Source organism: Cupressus sempervirens, chromosome 1, assembly GCF_028749045.1.
Source record: "Cupressus sempervirens isolate cs-2001-9-10 chromosome 1, ASM2874904v1, whole genome shotgun sequence".
Classification (NCBI taxonomy): Eukaryota; Viridiplantae; Streptophyta; class Pinopsida; order Cupressales; family Cupressaceae; genus Cupressus; species Cupressus sempervirens.
Genome location: NC_143118.1, coordinates 636,313,582 through 636,332,829, shown reverse-complemented (window position 1 = coordinate 636,332,829; position 19,248 = coordinate 636,313,582). Strand labels below are relative to the sequence as shown.

The following is a 19,248-nucleotide window of genomic DNA, read 5'->3' as shown; positions in this document are numbered from 1 at the left end:
CCTTCCAATTACCGAACCATTATGGTGAACCCTCTCTTAGACAAGCTTTGTGGGAGTAAGTTAGAACATAGAATCAGCAGTAGGGCAGAAAAAGAGGAAAAAAGAGATAAAGGGCAGGCGGGTTTCAAACCCAAACACTCTACAATGCTGTAATGTCGCCTTTTCTGGGACATTAGAAATGTTAAAGGCGTATTATATATAATATTAAAATTGTGTGAGGCCTCGCCCCGACCCTTCCTAGCCTTAGATGTTACTTTATCATTTTGAAACTCCCGACTCGAGATGTCGAGACATTATCTGATGCTCAGAACATATTATATTATTTCATGTTGTGTGATGTCACTTTTAGATATTTGATGTTGTCATTTAATGTTTTATGTATGTCGATGAATTAAGTAAGAGATAGGATTAACAGTTTGGTTTAAGATATTTTAAATGGTTAAAGAATTGAATAGGATGAGAGGAACCCTGATTGATGTATGGTTCAATTTATGTGAATTTCTGATATGTATATATGTACATGTGATTTTCGGGACTACTGATGTGTGCAATGAGTGTGCAGATATTTTAGTCGAAGAAACCGACGGAGGAACAGAACTGATCTTTATGTGCTAATTTTTGAAAACCTTGTTGTTCGTAATTCACGTATTGTACTATGAGATGTATGTATGTATCTTTCTGTGTTCAGTAAATGTTAGTGTTCGTAACTATGTTCTTTTAGTGTCGCTTGACACTAGTAAATTGTTTATGTTCTTCAGTGTGCTGATTAGGGTTAGTTGTGTAACCTTTGGACCCAAGTTGGCTTAAGTTGGTGTCAGTTTGCTAATTGGGTTCTTAATCGAGTTTAGTCACCCTTAATCCAGATTAGTGCTTAATCTGCATTTTAGAGTTATTAGTTGGTCCTATTTTATTTCTAGATTTTGTTTGGCTCTAAACCTCTTTCCTAAGGCTTAAAACATGATATAATTATACCCAAAGGGTATGGGTATGGGTTGGGGGTCTTTTCCAACCCCTAAGCCCCTTTTGTTGACTTTGGAGGCCACTCAAAAAGTGTCATTTTACCTTTGTGCGAAAATTGCAAGTGGTTATCTTGAGTTACCTCACCTCATCTCCACTTAGGGTTTAACCATAGTGTAGGTTGAGTTAGGAGTTTCTAGAATTGCTAGTGGGTGGAAGTAGTTATTGCTCCTTTTGGGTGGTTGAGTTGGAGGCTTATTTAGAGGCCTTCATTGGACTAGTTGGGGTTGTTACCCAATCTCTACATTTAGAGAGGAGTTCTTGAAGATTGAAGCAAGGAAAGGGAAGCTCTACTCAAAACTTGTTCATTGCCATTACCTCTTTGTGAAGGTTGGAATCCTCATCTCCCTTGTTCAGATTTCATCCTTGTTTCATGCTTATGCTACCGTGTTGTTGTTTCAATGTTTGTATGTTTGTGGGTATGTTGGGAAGCTTTGAAAAAACCATGTTTTTTTTTTATGATTTCCTTTTATGTTTATGTTGACATTTTGAGATTTTCTTGCATGGGAGTTTTGGTATTACTCACCCTTGGAGAGGGTAGAAGTGACCAATTTTGGGAAAGGTTTGTTTAGTCGGACTCCAAACAGTGTAGAGTCTCTTCTCAGGATGAGAAGAGGGAGAAAGAGTAGGGTGTTATGGGCCCCTACCTGTCAGCACAACCTTGTATGATTATGGTATGTTGAAATGGAAGAACGGAAGTTCTTGGTATATAGCCCCGATTGGGCCTCTGTTGGTGTTGTGCTTGACTTTTCCTGGTTGGAAGAATCCACCTTTCCCTAGTGTTGATTCATTGTGAATCCCTGTGTGTAAACCATGTATGAATATGTATGTTTGATTGTCTCTTGGGTATGCTTGGTTGTCACCCGATCAGATTTTGTTCCCTCCAAGGTACTAGAAATATGATGCAGAGATTGTTATGAATCCATTGATGAGGGTCATGAAGAAAATCCAATTAAAATTGTTGTAATTCAGGACTGAAATCCTATGTAAGTTGTATTGCAAACTTTGTTGGATTGGCAACAAAGCCGGGTTTTCTTCCTGATTCTTTCCCAGCTGAGCCTTTGAATCAAGTTTGCCAATAAAATTGGTGTTTGGGTAAAATTGTTTATCTTATGATTTAATTGCAAATTTTAAATTGGATGGATGCACATCAAAAAATGATGGAAATGGTGTTGTTTTAATTAGGCAAATTTCAAGTTTATTTCGATGTTGGAAACGAAAATTATGTCATGGATGTAGATTCAATTTGATTGAGCAAACTATTAAGTTTTCCCTTCTACGATAAATATAAAAAAAATTATGGTAAAAAAAGAAAAATGATTATAGTTAATAGTTCCATTCAGAATGTTTAGGAGATAAAATTTAACCATGTATTTACAAGACATAGAATATTGTAGTAATGTTTAAAAGCTATTCAAAAATATATATACACACCTTAATTATATAAATTTATGCTTGCCTTGAAATTCTATACTTAGAAAATTTCTTTAAAAAAAAGAGAGTTGCAAGAGAGTAAAACTCTCTGCCTTTTGTATGAGAGACCAAATTTAAATCCTTTTTGGGTGACAGAGAATCTTTTGAGATTCCTTTATATTTTAAATATCATCATAGAATAAATATCATTTAAAAAAAAAATTATATATTTATAATTTAAATCATTATATAAAATGCTATATAGCCTAAATGCTAAATATCCCAAATCTACCTATATAACTTTATGTAATTAATGTTATTTTCCTTCTACTTTTTTTGGGCGCAGCTTGATAAGACTTATGTTTTAAAAAAAATTGTCAATGGTAATCATATTGGGGGTGACGTCACCCCACTCTTTTTCATCTCCAACTTGGCGCAGGTCTTTACGTTGGGATGGGCTTGTTTTAAATGTTAAAAACTTTATATCATTCCTTTTATCTTTGTTGAGCGCCCAACTTGGCGCAGGTCTTTACGTTGGGATGGGCTTGTTTTAAATGTTAAAAACTTTATATCATTCCTTTTATCTTTGTTGAGCGCCCAACTTGGGCTTTAATGGGAGAAGGGATAGCTACTGACGCAAGGTCAGTAGACTTGGGGCTTGCGTACTGTTGGGCGGCCTTGGTCCTCACCCATGTCAAGTTGGGGTGGAGGAGGGGACAGGACTGACGCAGGGTCAGTCCTTGGGCAGCGCACGGGGTTGGGAAGCGCAGAGGTGAGCTAGGATGTGGGGTGGGGAGAGTAGAGTGTAGGGGTAGCTTAGGTGTTAAGGGTTAGTTAGATGTTAGGTTAGTTTAGTTGTAATTTATTGTTTTATTAATATTTTTTTTATTAAGTTAGAATGTTAAGGGGTTATTATGGGACTAGTTAGATTAGTTTTGTTAAGTTAAGTTCGTATTTTAGTTAGTCATTGCTTGATAGGTAGTTTTTTTTTTTAAAGTATTGTAAATATTTATATTTATATTTTAGTAGCTTTAATTTAGTATAGTTTTATTATTTATTTGTCAATGAAATTTGGTTAGTTTAATATTAATGGTCATTTTTTTTTATGATCATTTGTTTCTTTTTTTAAATTATATACATATATATATAGTTGAGTTAAAGCATTAAATTCAATTAAATCTTAAAGTTTTGTTTTGATAATTATTAAATAAATTTAGCTATATTTTTGGTTAATTCTTTTTTGAATAGTATTTAATTAATTTAAAGATTAGATTACGTTAGATGTAGTTAGTTTAGTTTTGCAATTAGTTTAGTTGTAAATCAACTTAGAAAGTCATAACGTAATGATTAGTTAAAAGATTTGTTGATTTTAAGATTAATATTAAATTTGTCTTCGAATATATATATTTTGAATATAGTTTAGTGGCTATTATAGTTTTAATTTTATGACAATTGAATTTGGTATTTGATTTGCAATTGTATTAAGATTAGAATGATAAGTGTAGTTGGTTATGAATTAAGTATCATGTTAAATTAATATTAATCTATAGGATCTATCCTCATTTAAATTGGTGTAACGTTAGTGCTATACTGATATGTTTTTAACTAGTTTAAATGTATTTTTGATTTATATTTAGTTAGTTTTTATTTTATTAAATTTAAACTTAGTAAGATTTTGATGGTTCATTAATAGGTTAAAAATAGTTGAAATGTTTTAAAGTTAATAATTTGATAGACATATATTCAGTTTTAATCCTAGATAAATTGTTTAAAGTGATTTTTTTTTAATATCGATTAATTTGTAAATTGATAATTGTCTAAGAGTTTTATAGTTGATTTGATTATATACTTTCAATGAATCTAAACTCGAATACATTTACATTGCCTTTTAAATAATTGTTTCTTATTGTTGTAAGTTAATGTAAGAACATAAGTTTATTGATATCAATCTTATAACAAGAGTTTCAAATCTCAATAATGTAATCGTCCTCATGCTTATAATCTTAAGACATAATGTAGAGAACCTGTACTAAAACTATTATCAATCTTTTCAACTTAGAGCACCTTATTAATAATTATAATTTTAAAAAAAAAAAATTGTGTGTGTGTTTTTGCCTCGTAGTTTGGGCATGACAAATTGACTTGGAGAGCATGGACTCAAAATATAAAAGGTTAATTTAATGTTATAAAGTGAGCAAAAAGGACAAGGAGAGATAAGATGAAAAGCCAAGAGGGAAGTCAGAGAGTCACAGTTGTGGGGATAAAAGGAGAAGAGATTCTTTCATTTGGGCATGCTTGATTTATTATTCAGATTTCAGTTCTCTCTTGGGAGAGTATTCGGAAAGCTTCAGCTTTCAGCCAGTGTGATGACGTAGCCCCTCGTGTCGGCAGACAGTGGACGCAAACCCATTATCCATGGAGACGTCATTTCAGTTGTCTCGTATGTGCTTACAAGTTCTTCTCTAAGTGTTCCAATCTGACTGTAAATTTTGTGTTTAAGATTGGATTTCAAGCACTGGTTACTGTATTACTGTTGTGTAATGCAATAACGTGTTTTTGAGGAACTTTATGAGAGTTTTTACTGGTTTTATCCTGTTGATTGTAAAGCATTTTCATATACTTGAATCTTGAATTTTATTATAAAAGAACAGGTTAACATCTTTGGGTAAATCTATTGGTTTTCTACTGTATTCCGTAATACATCTGCCTATATACAAGGGTTGAATATCAGTTTGAGGAAACAACCAAATAAATATCAATTCGGTTATTTCTTATGGTTTACATTGCTGGTTTATTTCAATACAGTTTCATATGTTTATGATCTAAATGTTATTCTGAGAAAGAAAAAGAGTAAATATCCGGTTTGGGATATTTTAGTGGCATCAAAGCTAAGTATCTTGCCATTCTATGGAGTTAAATCACAGCCTTGAACCTGCCATCCTGTTGGGCACAGTCAGAGGTTTCATGGGAGACAAAGTTACAAATTTGCGAATGATTTTCTCTTTTGATCACGAGTATTTGTGAAGTAATTATACTTGAGAAACAAAGATTTTCTATTCTAAAATATGACCCATTTATTTCTTAGTGCTATGCAAATATAACACAGCCTTTGTTTGAAGTGTATGATATTGGAGGCTATCAATGGCTCGTGGAGATATGTCGGAAGTGATATATTTGGGCAATGATTTCTAGGGTTGCATGAAGTTTATAAGTAAATGCTTACAAAAAGAGAAAAGAATCGATGAATGGAGATAACCGACCAGGCTAGCAATGTACAGGTCAGTAACAATAGACCTGAGCTAATGAGAAGTGTTAATATTATAATTCTGCCGGATAAATTATATTATATATATGAGATATATAATATATGACAAATATTATATATGGAATAATTAACTTATATTAAGAGTGATATATATATAACAATTATAATATATTGAGGGTATATTACTTGTGTTATAACTATAACTAATGTAAGTTAATATGTTAAAGAGACATGTCTCTTCAAGGGACATGCATCTTTATTTCACATATATATTCATTCATATAGTAACTTGAAAAACACATAAAATTCCAGAAGTGCTATTACAAGTTCAAATCCTATTTCACTAACATGGTATCAGAGTAGGTTCCCTTCCTGCCTGTAAGGAATGTAGTGTCATAGACTACAATAATCAATGATTATACTTATGATGGAAGACTAGAGCATCCACTAGATCAAACTCCTTACCTTCATTGATTGTCATCTAAATCATGAAATAAATAACAACAATCATTGATTGGTGATAAGAAATGTATCGGGGACATTCGCTATCGTGTATAGGATACAAATAATGTCACAGGATGGGCGATGATCAATCACATATTGACTATTTTTTATATCAATATCGAAGTATCTTCAAGTATCAAAGGCCCAATTCTCATGAAAAGTGTTGCAGAAGACTTGATTTTTATGTCCAAAAACGTTTATTACAATGACAATACTGTATTTCAACAGCTGACTAGCATTATAATCTGAATAGATCACGCTTTGATGTGATGTCAAGGTGTTGTACGTCCTCTGTCTTTCTCATTTCATAGCGCTTTCCTTCATAAACCACATCCACTGGCAGTGGTCTGAAGCAAGGTTAGTAAAAAAAGTTGTGAAAGACGTGTCGGACACCTTGCAAAAGAATGCCCAACTGGACGTTGCCATGCATCCCACTGGAATGGAAAGGAGTAAACGAGAGATAGTCAACCTTTCAGATCTGAGTTCGAAGAACACAACATTAAAGGTGGGAATCACTGGCTTAGGCAATGTTGTAAAAAAAACCACCTTGGCCAAGGCTGTTCACAATGAGATTCAAGGCAGCTTTGACGAATGTTGCTTTCTCTTAAACATTGAAGGTAGAAAATAAGAAGGGCACTACACTTGAGGCCTTGCAGCGAATAATTCTATGGGATTTGGTTAAGTACAATGGAGAAGTTTCAAGTGTTGATGCAAGATAAGTGCTGATGAGAGATAGACTGCGAGGAGTTCGGTCCCTTGTAATTTTGGACAATGTGAATGATATGCAGCAACTAGGTGCTTTGAATGGGGATTGGTTTGGCACTGGCAACAAACTCATCATTATCTCCCAAGACCGCCACATTCTCCATCTTGCTGATGTCAAATCAATGCATGAAATGAATGCACTGACAGAGGGGGAAGCTCTCCAATTGTTTAGTTGTCATCCTTTCTCTAGGACATTTCTGGAGAAACCCTATGAAAAGCTTTCTAGAAGAATTGCAAATGCCTGTTGGGGGATTCCACTCACATTAATAGTCATGGGAGCACATCTCTCTGATAAGAAGCCAGGCGACGTGGAATGCTGGAAAGAAGTTGTCATGAACATTCTAGGCAATCCAGACATATTCACAATCCTCTAAATCAGTTACGACAGACTTAATGAAATTGAGAAGAAAATCTTTCTAGACATAGCTTGTTGCCTTGTTGGTCAGAAGGAAAAAGAAGCTGTTATTTTTTGGAAAGTGTTACACCCACATGAAGTAGACACTACCATTAAGAATCTTTCCCGAAAAATGCTTATAAACACCAATGGCTCAGCTAATTACCTCGACATGCATGCCCTTGTGCAGCAGATGGGAATACAAATTCAAGAAGAGCTTGATAATAATGGCCGAGTGTGGTTGTGTCTGAGTAGTCGACGTAGAGATTTGAACACAGACAAACTAGAGGGATGAATATGCTTGTCAACAATGGGGAGAACGGAAGAGAACCTTTCAGACTGCAAAGCAAGCCTAAGCTGCAATAACTCTCTCTGTATGATCTTGTAATAGTGGACAACATTAGAGATCAAGCTCCGAATTTGATATGGATAATAATAAGCAATTGTGAATTTTTAAGTGATAGTAATATATGGAGAATAGTAAGACAGAGAATCCAGGTCAAAAGTTGGTCTGAGCTAAGGATCTTTAGTCTAAAGCAGTGTGCAAGTATCAAGACAATCCCAAACACGGTCAACAGCTTAGTGAACCTCCATCAGTTGTGTATATGGGATTGTGCATCTCTCACAACTCTTCCGAACAGATTTGGTAATTGCTTAGTGAACCTCAAATATTTGTATGTGATGGATTGTCCAACTCTCACAACTCTTCCGAATACTCTCGATAACTTGTTAGGACTTGAGGAGCTCCATTTGTGCGGGTGTGCAAGCTTAAAAAAAGGCTTCCTAATACTATGGGCAACTTGAAGCGGCTAACATGTTTGTGTGTGGGCTGGTGTACATGTCTAAAAGGCCTCCTAGAAATGATAAGTAATTTGGGTAAATTGCAAGGTTTGCACTTGGGGCAATGTAGAGGATTAAGTGTTCTTCCCAACACAATGGGTGACATGGCACAACTCCGTGTCTTGGTCTTAGCTGGTTGTTCGCGCTTAAAAAGCCTTCCTTACACATTGAGCAAGATGACTCAGCTGAGGTTATTACACCTTCAGGGCTGCCCAGGTCTTGGAAGCTTTGAAGATGTACTTGTCAAGTTAGCTACTTTGAGGAAGTTAAATAGAGCGGGCACCAGATTAAGTAGCTTAAAGCAAAAGGATATTAATGTCTACTTGGGCTTTCCTCTGGATGAGGAAACGGATCCGGCTGATGGGCTGTATGAATTGTTGCCCACGAGGTCACTTAGCATATGCAGAGGCTGGGAAGATGACGTAACCGAAGAGGCAATTTCAAGCAGCGATATTATAGTTCCTATAATTGACGAAAGCGATGATATTTCAGGAAAAGAAGATTGGTACATTAGGCATGCTACCAAATATTGTGCAGACTCAATCTTATGATAGTAGCTTCAGAGAAGCTATGATTTACGATTCACGAATCATCTAATGATTAGGTTGGATAAGGTGAGTTTCTTGAAGCAAATATCCTTGATTAAAATTATGAGACGGAGTCTGACCTTGGAGAGGGAGCAGAAAATAATAAATGTTTAAATCAAACTTTTGATGATCTTGGTTCAGAAGGAGTAGACCTTGATTGATAGATTCTCCACTAGTCAAAAACTATAACAACTAAAGGACTATGATTCATGGGATAAAGTCTCATATATGTAGGTTGGAAGGCCTTATGCTATCAGGATAACCATTGAACTAAGGAAGCATGACATGACTTGCTACCAAGAGGTTAGAGGGATGATAATAGATTCAGAGGAAGTCTGATACTTCATCGGAGAGAACATTGTGCTAAGAGGTCAGAAAAGTTGATATCAAACTAAGAGGGAGAAACCTTATTCTCTAATATGTTTTATCGTGAATGTTGTGACAACACCACGTAACAGTATTTGTGGAGACTTTATGCAAAAAAATTATGTCATACTTGTATGACCCTGTCCCCTATGTACATCATGAAGAAGTGACGACTTCTAAATGATTATCACTTGTATTAGAAGTCATTGTAAAGTGACGTCCTTACAATAACTTGTAGCATGATTCATTTTTGCGAAATTGTTTCATGTAAAGGCTTTATCTTATAAATCAACAACTAGGTGGTTGATATTATTAATTTGATTATCTACAAGTTGCTTGTATAGATATATTTTCAGTACTTGGTGTATATCTTGCCTTGATATTCTGATAGGCCATTACCACATTGAGTACTTGGTGGATATCATTTAGTTGATGTTCTAATAGGCCATTACTCAAAGTATTTGGTGAATATCATTTGATTGATATTCTGATAGGCCAATGCTCATGTTACCAAATATGATATCAAATAGTAATTGGTGAATAGCATATGTTGATATTATGATAGGCCAATACTTACATGATATCATATTCTAGAAATCTTATGATCAAAGATTTCCTATATGTATTATTTTTGAGATATTAACCTATGGTGTAATATCTATGTGTTTTATCCTTCTTCATTAAGAGGGAGTATTAATGTTATACTTCTGTTGAATAAATTATATTATATATATGAGATATATAATATAGGACAAATATTATATATGGAATAATTAACTTATATTAAGAGTGATGTGTGTGTGTGTGTGTGTGTGTGTGTGTGTGTGTGTGTATTGTTATATAACAATTACAATATATTGAGGGCATATTACTTGTGTTATAACTATAACTAATGTAAGTTAATATGTTAAAGAGATATGTCTCTTCAAGAGACATGCCTCTTTATTTCACATATATATTCATTCATATAGTAACTTGAAAAACACATAAAATTTCAAAAGTGCTATTACAAGTTCAAATCCTATTTCACTAACAAGAAGAAAGGAGAACAATCACTCCATAGCCGTGGTAGTAGAAGAATGCCTTTCGTGGTGTTAGTTTTCCTTAGTACAAGTTCATGGTCTAAATTTCAAGTAAGAAGATTGCAAACGAACATTACACATATATAGAACTAATTGTGCTTTGTCAAAGGGACAGGATACATGCATAGAAGGAGCTTTGCATTTATAAAAAAGGGGGTTGGAGATGTAATCTAGGCATGAGGAACGAAGGAGAAACTGAGATCGACAGGCAAGCAACTCTTGCCAAGTACAGTGACATTTAAGGACTCTCTGAGATTTTGATACGGAGAAGCAATGCGACAAGGGGTTGTATGTTTAGTCTAGTTGGTCAAGTGTGCCCGACAGAGAAATCCTAGTCACTCAGAAAACGAGCAAACTATGAGTTCATGTCATGAGAATGTATCTTTGAAGTCTGGAAGAAGAAAACAAGCAAAGCGTGAGGAAACAAGATATTGCCTTTGTGCAGGTTGTTTGTAAATTTTGGAGCAATCATAATGGAAACCGTATTGTGTGCATCTTCATCAACTTGACTCCATGAAAGTATTTTGCATTATTAGTTGTCGTCGAATAATATCAAATGTTGATAGGACCCGACCATTGTATGAAGAGACCTAATTTGATTGCTCAAGTTTTATCGTAAGTGTTGAAAGAGTGGTAATTCCAAGAGCATATGTTACAATGACCATTGGCGTTATTGAAAGGGAATTTATACAAGTGTGTTGTTGTGTTTCAAAAAACAATTGGTGGAATATTAGATGGTGTCATGAATAAAATATTGTGGTTACAACATCTGGAGGCTTCCGACCGTTGACTGCTAATAAAGAATCAAGGGGCACAATTACAATAAGGAGATACGTAGTAGGTGAGATTGCAAGAATTCCAAACTGAACTATTGTAATGCCTTTTCCGTAACAGAATTCGCAGAGGGTAGGTAAGTGATAAGGTACTGCAATTGGTATGTGTGGCATCAAAAACTCTGTGTTTTCCAATTGAAGTTGTCCCACTGGAAGAGTTGGTTATGAAATTATTAAGCTTGATCTTTTGATGACATATTTTAGCTGAATTAATAATCAAAGATTATCCCTGTTGTTGAAGGGATATGAGGACGGGCAACACAAATGTTGGCAAGAACTTTACGTGTCAAAAACCTATCATCAATAACATGTGTTCACCTCTCTGAAGGATTCTTTATAGCAGACGTTAGCAAAGAAGCTTACAGGTGGTGTTTAGAAATCGAATTTACCATTGCAACGTTGACTCAAGTGGCCAAACTTGTTTGGCATATTGAAGGATAAATGGAGTCCCACCTTAACAATATCCAAAGTGTTGCTTTCAATTAGTTCCCTACTAACAGATCTCAATCCATATAAATGTCTCATCCCAATTGCTCATCAATATGTGACAAATCGAGCAGAACATGACAGAATAACTACAAAGTGGACAAAGCAATTTGCACCATGACTAATTGCTTACATACATAGGCTCAAGCTCAAGCTCATAGCACCTGTGTGGGCGTTGTTAGTCTGATTACATCAATAGACACGACATTCAAAGCATTCCACTGCAAATGACCTGATAACCCTCTGTAGCAGATTTTAGAAGAAATGGCTACATCAATTTCTTTCCTCATGACATAGCGTAGCGGCAAATATTAGATTAACAGAGGAATATAGGCAATCAACATGGAAGACATGGATTCACAGGAAATTTCACTCAATCAATTTTATTATTTCAAACTCAGAAAGTGGGAATCATCACCGTTGGAAGTACATTGAGCAGATTGATGCCAATACCTCCCAACCTGCAATCACATCGATAACATCATTTAGCAGAAATTAACAGGTCGGTCTTTACTTAAGGTTGTGTGTCATACAGAGAAGTGTTATTCTGTATAATCTGAGTCAAATTATATTTACCCAACTTTCGGACTTTCAACATGCAAAAACCCATGAAGTAATTTTGGGTGGTCAGTAAGTGTTGGGATTTCATAAATATCACTGTGACTCTAAGTTGTAGAATTCTTATTACGAAGAATCGAACAGATTACACTGTGGAATTGAGTCTATTGGCAATTGCTTATTAACAAGTTCCTAATTATTCAAAAATTGTTGCAAAAACAAATAACCCAATGCCAATCTACAAAATTTAGAGGTTCAAGAACATCAAGGCAATTTTGGGGCAAAATGTAGCTGTTTGTCAGACTTGCAGTAAAAGGATAACAACATTCAACAATGGGAAAAGATTTGGATAAAATCAGGAAGGGTACTAAGAAAGAGCAGTTAGCCAAGAATTCTGAATCCGATATAAGAGTAGAAATACTCGACATTTATGGAGAGTATAAAGAACTTCCTACTCAAATCCAAAATGATCTACCATTCAGTGATTACATAGATTTTCATCTAGTGCAACAAAATAAGATTGACATAGCAAAAATAAAGTATTTGAAATTGGTTCAGGATCTCCTTGCAGAAGACTGGCGCAAAGGTGTGTATGAAGAATTTCCGACAGAACAAAATCATCAAATAAAGGGTCTTGAAAAAGAAGATCAGTCAACTACCATTGATTTGCAACCTTCTTGCGATCACGTATAAAATGTTACACAGGGTGCAAGTTACTGCATTGGTGATTTGGAGGTTAGCTTTCACAAGTAGGTTGATGAGGTCAGTTGCACATGAGGTAATAACAGATTGGAATCTTTGTATAATATACCATATACTTCTGATGCCCATGACATAAATTCAAAGGAACAATCCACAATGATAGTGTAAGATGATGAACCGCCTCAACATGACAATAATGAAATGCATACCTTCAGGAATCAATTGAAGGTTAGTAATGACGCGGTTGTGGCACTATTAGTACGTTATAACAACACTCACAAGATGGTTGAGGATCTTTATAGGAAGGTTCAAAAGGGGGTGGAAAAAATCTGGCTTGTTTCTGATTTGCAAGTGATCAAAACAGCTCTTGAAGCTATGAAATTAGATTATTTATATTTGTTTTCCGATAGGAATAACATTCTCAAGGTAGCTGAAATACATGTTGATCAGCTAAGCAAGGAAGGGAATGGGATTATGGAGCTCAATAGGGAGCTTAAGTATTCTCAGGAGGCATTAGATGACACTCGGATTTCCCTTCAATAAGCAGAAAATCATATCAAGATCACGAATCACTCGCTGGAACATGAGGAGAGGCTGGAATTTTTCCACGAACTAACTAATGAACCTAATAGCATCCAGCATACATATGACTTGGACAGCTGCCCCAAATGATCAAGTATCAAAACTTCAAATCACATTCAACTTGTAGACAACCCTTTGTTTGAAGTTGATGCTGATTGGACTTCTGATAATTTTGGATACAAGTATAACTCCTAACAGCGAATCTTGGTCAAAGGATGGGAGTGGTGATTTGAATACGATTGTGCGTCATTGGATCAGACCAAATAGGGTTCCTGATTTCACACCATACAGGAGTTAATTGGATTGCATACATCAACCTTTGGATAGATTTTGGTGTAGTACTGATGGAAGTTATGTTTTAATCTCAAGGAACGGGTTTTCAGCTTCATTCTTATTCCTAATACCTATGTACCGGAGTTTCTCCAAATTGATGATGAAGTATGGTATTTGATGCACCCAGGGTGTTACTTTCAATTTTTGAGTGGCATGTTTATTAGGTCATCTATTTAGGTCGGGTTGTCACCATCCAATGGGTTATGCATAGTTCATTGATACATTTGTACCTTATCATATCGGCTGGTTATGACAACAGGGTTTGGGATCTAAGTGTTGACTATATGCATCTATGGCTTATTGAAGAGTTGTTTATAGTTCTGCTCAGTTTGAGACTAGATGCGAGAATAGTCAAAGTTGTACAGTCTACAGGTATAGTGAAATCTTATAGATTTATGTGGGAAGTGTGGTCGGAATTGTTTTCAGATTGGGCTTCAAGGCTGCCTGCAGATTCGGATGGGATCCTGGTACTAATTGCTTGAGGACAAGCAATTTTAAGGAGGGGAAATTTGTAATGTCCTCTTTTCTGGGACATTAGAAATATTAAAGGCGTATTATATATAATATTAAAATTGAATTGGAGAGTGTGTACTCAAAATATAAAAGGTCAATTTAATGTTATAAAGTGGGCAAAAAAGACAACGAGAGATAAGACAAAAAACTAGGAGGGAAGTCGAAGAGTCACAACTGTGGGGATAAAAGGAGAAAAGACTCTTTCATTTGTGCATGCTTGATTTATTATTCAGATTTCAGTTTCTCTCTTGAGAGAGTATTCGGAATGCTTTAGCTTTCAGCCAATGTGACGACGTAGCCCCTCGTGCTAGCTGACAGTGGACGCAAACCCATTGTCCGTGGAGACATCATTTCAAGTGTCTCATATGCGCTTGCAGGTTCTTCTCTAAGTATTCCAATCTAACTATAAATTCTATGTTTAAGATTGGATTTCAAGTGCTGGTTATTGTATTGCTGTTGTAGAATGCAATAATGTGTTTTTGAGGAATTTTATGAGAGTTTTTACTGGTTTTATCCTATTGATCGTAAAGCATTTTCATAAAATTTTATTATAAAAGAACAAGTCAATATCTTTGGGTGAATCTATTGGTTTTCTACAGTGTTTCGTAATACATCTGCATATATACAAGTGTTGAATATCAGTTTGAGGAAATAACCAGATAAATATCAATTGGGTTATTTCTTATGGTTTACATTGTTGGTTTATTTCAATACGGTTTCATATGTTTATGATCCAAATGTTATTCTGAGAAAGAAATCGAGTAAATATCCGGTTTGGGATATTTCAGACACCTCATTGAGAGAGTATGGGAGGAACAGGGAGAAGAAGCTTTTTGTTGTTTTGTCAACTTTAAGAATGCCTTTGACTCCGTACCTACGAACAAACTATGGAAGAGACTAGAGGAATTGGAGGTTCCAATAGAGTACAGAGTTGTTGTCTATAAGCTTTATGAGCAGGTTAAAGCAAAAATCAGAACCAAAGAAGGCATGTCAGAGTGCTTTGGCAGCAACATAGGGGTCAAAAAAGGCTTCCCACTTTACCCTACCTTGTTTGGTCTTTATATTGATAAGCTGGAAGAATGGCTAAATAGAGCCAATGGAGAGGGAATTCAGTTAGCAGACTATGTGATTAGGTTGTTTCTTTATGTCAATAATCTTATACTCATTGCTAATACAGCCCAAGGACTAAAGGAGCATCTGAGTAATTTAGAAACATTTTGTACGGAGGTCAGGATGGAAGTCAACACATCAAAGACCAAGATCATGGTATTTTCCTTGAAGAAAAGAAAACAACTTACTTTCATATTCAAAGGTAAAGCCTTAGAAATTGTGGAAGAATACAAGTATCTGGGGATAGATTTCCACTACCGACTAGGTTGGGAGACATGCAGATCAAAAAGAATACAGGGAGGGTGGAAGGCCTCGTACCTTCTACAAAACAGATGCAGAAAAGCAGAGTTAAGGGATTGAAAAACTAGGAAAACCCTCTTTGGGCTATCCAATTGATCTTTATGGCAGAAAAGTTTGGGGGAGTAGTGTAGCAAACCACAAATGGCAGCAAATCGAAAGAATACAAAAGCATTTCATCACCACAAACCTCAAAGTCAAGTCAACGGTCCCATACGAGATTCTTTTGGCGGAGGCAAGCATGTTCCCGGTTGAGACCAGAGCACTTATTCGACTATTGAGCTACCTAAAAAAAGTAGATAAAAAGGATACACATCGCTGGCCTAAAATGGTGGTTGATGAGGAATTTCACCGTCGGAAGAAGACATGGAAGAAACAAAACAGCAAATGGTTCAACAAGTGGAACATCGACTACCTAGAATGCCCGGAATCCAACCTAGAAATTAAATAATGGGTGGTACAAAAAATCAGATCTGCCATGTAGGCAAATCAGTTAGGTAGAAAAAAGGCTCATTATGTCAAAGAATTTAATCCCGCATGCGATCACAGTGACAAAGAATACTTAGGGCTGAGATCAAAGGAAAAGCAAAAATTCTAATTGCCCAACTGAAGTGTGGATCGCACCGGTTGAGATGTGAAACAGGTAGATGGGAGGTTCCTAAAGAAGGGTGGGACAACAGAATTTGTAGGTTTTGGAAAGATGGAGTGGTAGAAACAGAAGGGCACTATGTGAAAGATTGCATCGCATACGAGGACATTCGCAACCAGCACAAGGACACTTTACAAGGGACCAACATAAAAGAACTTTTCGAAGGGGCAAGACTCCACAAGGGGGCGATCTTACTTATGCAGATCCACAGCAAAAGGGACAGCATGGAGAAATCAGAGTAGATTAACAAAGGGTTCTTTTGGTCCCATAGACCGTTGGTCACATGGACGTCATTAAAAATCTTTCATTTCATTTCTTTGAAACGGATTATACTCATACATGTTTTGCCTCTTCATAATAATATATTGCACATCAGCCTTCTTCAAATTCAATATTCCTCCTCCCCCATTATAAAACAACTCAACATCTCCATCCCATTCATCTAGTACAAATCACATTTGAGGGCCTCCCATTAACCAATAGTTCTGTTAACTCCTCAATTGCTTTTATTTTTCCTGTTCTTACACTATATTCCTTGGCTAATCCCAGACTTTACAGCTTTCCTATCTAAAAACAGCTCTTCCTCGCAATGTGACTATTCATTCTCGACATTCTTCTTTGCCTTCTCACAACTCTTCAATGCCTTTGCTACAAGGGTAATTTTCTTTGCCCTCACATTACTGTATGCCTCAACTACTCGAACATTCACCATAACTCTTCCAACTCAAACTCCAATATTTTTAGCTTTCTTTGCCTGTCCTTTCTTCTGTTTTTGCCTCTTACTTCATCTTATTTCTTCTTCCAACTTGGCTACCCTCATATCAGATCATAAATGATAAAACAAATCCACCTCTGCATTCATAGTCATACTCACAACTCTCCTCTGAGCTATTTAAAACTCACCTTGCAAATTATCTACTCCCAACATTTTAGGACTCTCTGAAACTGTTCTAATACAGACAACATATGTGATTCAAGTATGTGCTCTAATCCAGCTGATTATTAATCAAAACTAAAAGACAACACTGTAGGCTCTAGTGACAGTTGCAAATTAGATTTTGAAGATATCTAAACAAGGAAAAGACAAATGTTGGAGGCCGCAGCATAAAATGCATGGTCGCATCAATGCCTGATATCACTACAAAGTTATCTGCTATGAAACCACGAACCCAGGGTGCAGGTGTGCCAAAGAGGACACCAAATTCAGATACAGCATAGACTGAAATGGATATAAAAAGATATGAAAATAACAATCAGAATTTTCAGACACGGAATAACAAGCAATGAGATTCAACCAAAGAATTGTGACTGCAATTTATAATATGCAAAGTTTTGTACAGGATCTGAATGTTTGAATGCATCCAGCAAGATGTCCACCTCATCACCTATCGAGTGATCAGGGAATAAATAGAATATATTAATAACAATTGGGGAGGTTGAAGAGATTTCATGGCAGTTGCAAGATACAGAACGCAATCCCACAAAAAGGGATACTTCTATATTTATTATGGCCCAGGCGATTTCAACAGAAAATTTCAATCCACCTACAGGAAGAAGAGGAATATTCCACATGAATAACGCAAGGTCCCATCGGAGGCTACTTTTGAAATGTTTTTGGAACAGATGGCCCTCTGTAACCTATTTAAAATAGAAAATTGCAACAACAAAAAAAATCTTAAAACCATGAAGTTATATCGGACTAGACTTTTGGGGTACTGGCTGCAATAAGGTTCTGAAGATATGAATTCCCGTTTAATTTATTAACAATTTTTGCGTCAATAGCAGGTATAGCTATACTCTGAAAGTTTCTACAAATTGTCTCCAATAATATGACTCGCGCTATGTTTTCCGATTCTGAAAACACCTGTACCAGAAGAAGAAAATATTATTTTACATGTGACTATTTACATTGAACGAATTTCTCCGCCGTATTCTTAAGCCAATTTCTGACCTCCTCCTTCATCGATTCACAAGGGGAAGGAGCAGCTCTAATTCAATCGGTAATGCTCTAAATTAATGACGCAGCTCGGCATCTTCCAACCTTTCAGGCTAATTTTTAATGAAGCCTCCTAAGAAATCACGAAAAACATGACAGAATGCCAGATAAAGCTATAATTAACCATAATGCTTATTCAAACCCTGATATGTTGGACCCTTAGAAAGCTCTAAAAAGAAATATAAGATATTTAAACACTTTATTTCTATAGTCTGGTAGTATATACAGCGCTAACGTTACCAATTAACCTCGCAAATTATCATGCATAACATTACTGCCTCAACTTTACAGGTGTGTGTCTAAATTTGTAGATACAGCTCTGAATTCACGACTTTTGGGATAACAAAGAAATGCATCGATCCAAGCTATATTAGCACATTGTAGAAGTAAACACCCTAAACTCTCGCAGGAATTCGGCAAAAACATGCAAATCTTCAACCAAACAACGCAAACACCTGAAATTCAACATTTTAACCAGATTTACCTTCTGCCCGCCAAAATTTAGGCAAAATTCGACGAAATTAACTCATCTCCGCCAAATTTGATCCGTTGTCAATCAAATTAGAGAATGACGAGCTCGAGAGAAGAGTAATCCACACATGAAGAAGTTTCCTGATATCGGACCATTATGAGAATCCTGCAATAAGCCAAAATCGAATACTACCGTCCTTGAGAATTGAAGTCTGGTTTAAAGCAGATCTTTATGCCAGCCAAACTGATCTACACGTAGTACTTTGGTTTGAGCATTGCATTTATCACAATTTCTGGACATATTCCCAAGCCTGTCTGGTTCGGCTTATATACTTAGGAGGCTCGGAGTTTTAAACCTCTGGTTAGAACGTTGGAGGTTAATTAAACTGTGGACTCCATTGGTTTTCAATTATATAAAGTTAATTTAATGTTTACGGAATTTAAATAAATAAAGTTCAATGGGACAATTTTAAAGCATTAATAGG

The 19,248-nt window shown here is 35.8% G+C and overlaps 2 protein-coding genes across 7 annotated transcripts in view; one reads left to right on the top strand and one right to left on the bottom strand.

Annotated features, from left to right (window-relative positions):
• The window catches only part of LOC149579537 (transcriptional corepressor LEUNIG-like), a 119,563-nt gene extending 100,545 nt beyond the window's left edge, over positions 1-19,018 (bottom strand). For all 6 annotated transcript variants that reach the window (XM_089833716.1, XM_089833732.1, XM_089833720.1 and 3 more), the window contains exon 1: positions 18,777-19,018. The gene's annotated coding sequence lies outside the window, so the exon portion shown is untranslated. The remainder of the gene's footprint in view (positions 1-18,776) is intronic.
• LOC149579538 (disease resistance protein Roq1-like) lies at positions 6,925-7,338 on the top strand. Its single transcript, XM_089802049.1, has one exon. The coding sequence runs from the start codon at positions 6,925-6,927 to the stop codon at positions 7,336-7,338; it is 414 nt and encodes a 137-aa protein (XP_089658175.1).
• Positions 19,019-19,248: the final 230 nt, after the last annotated feature.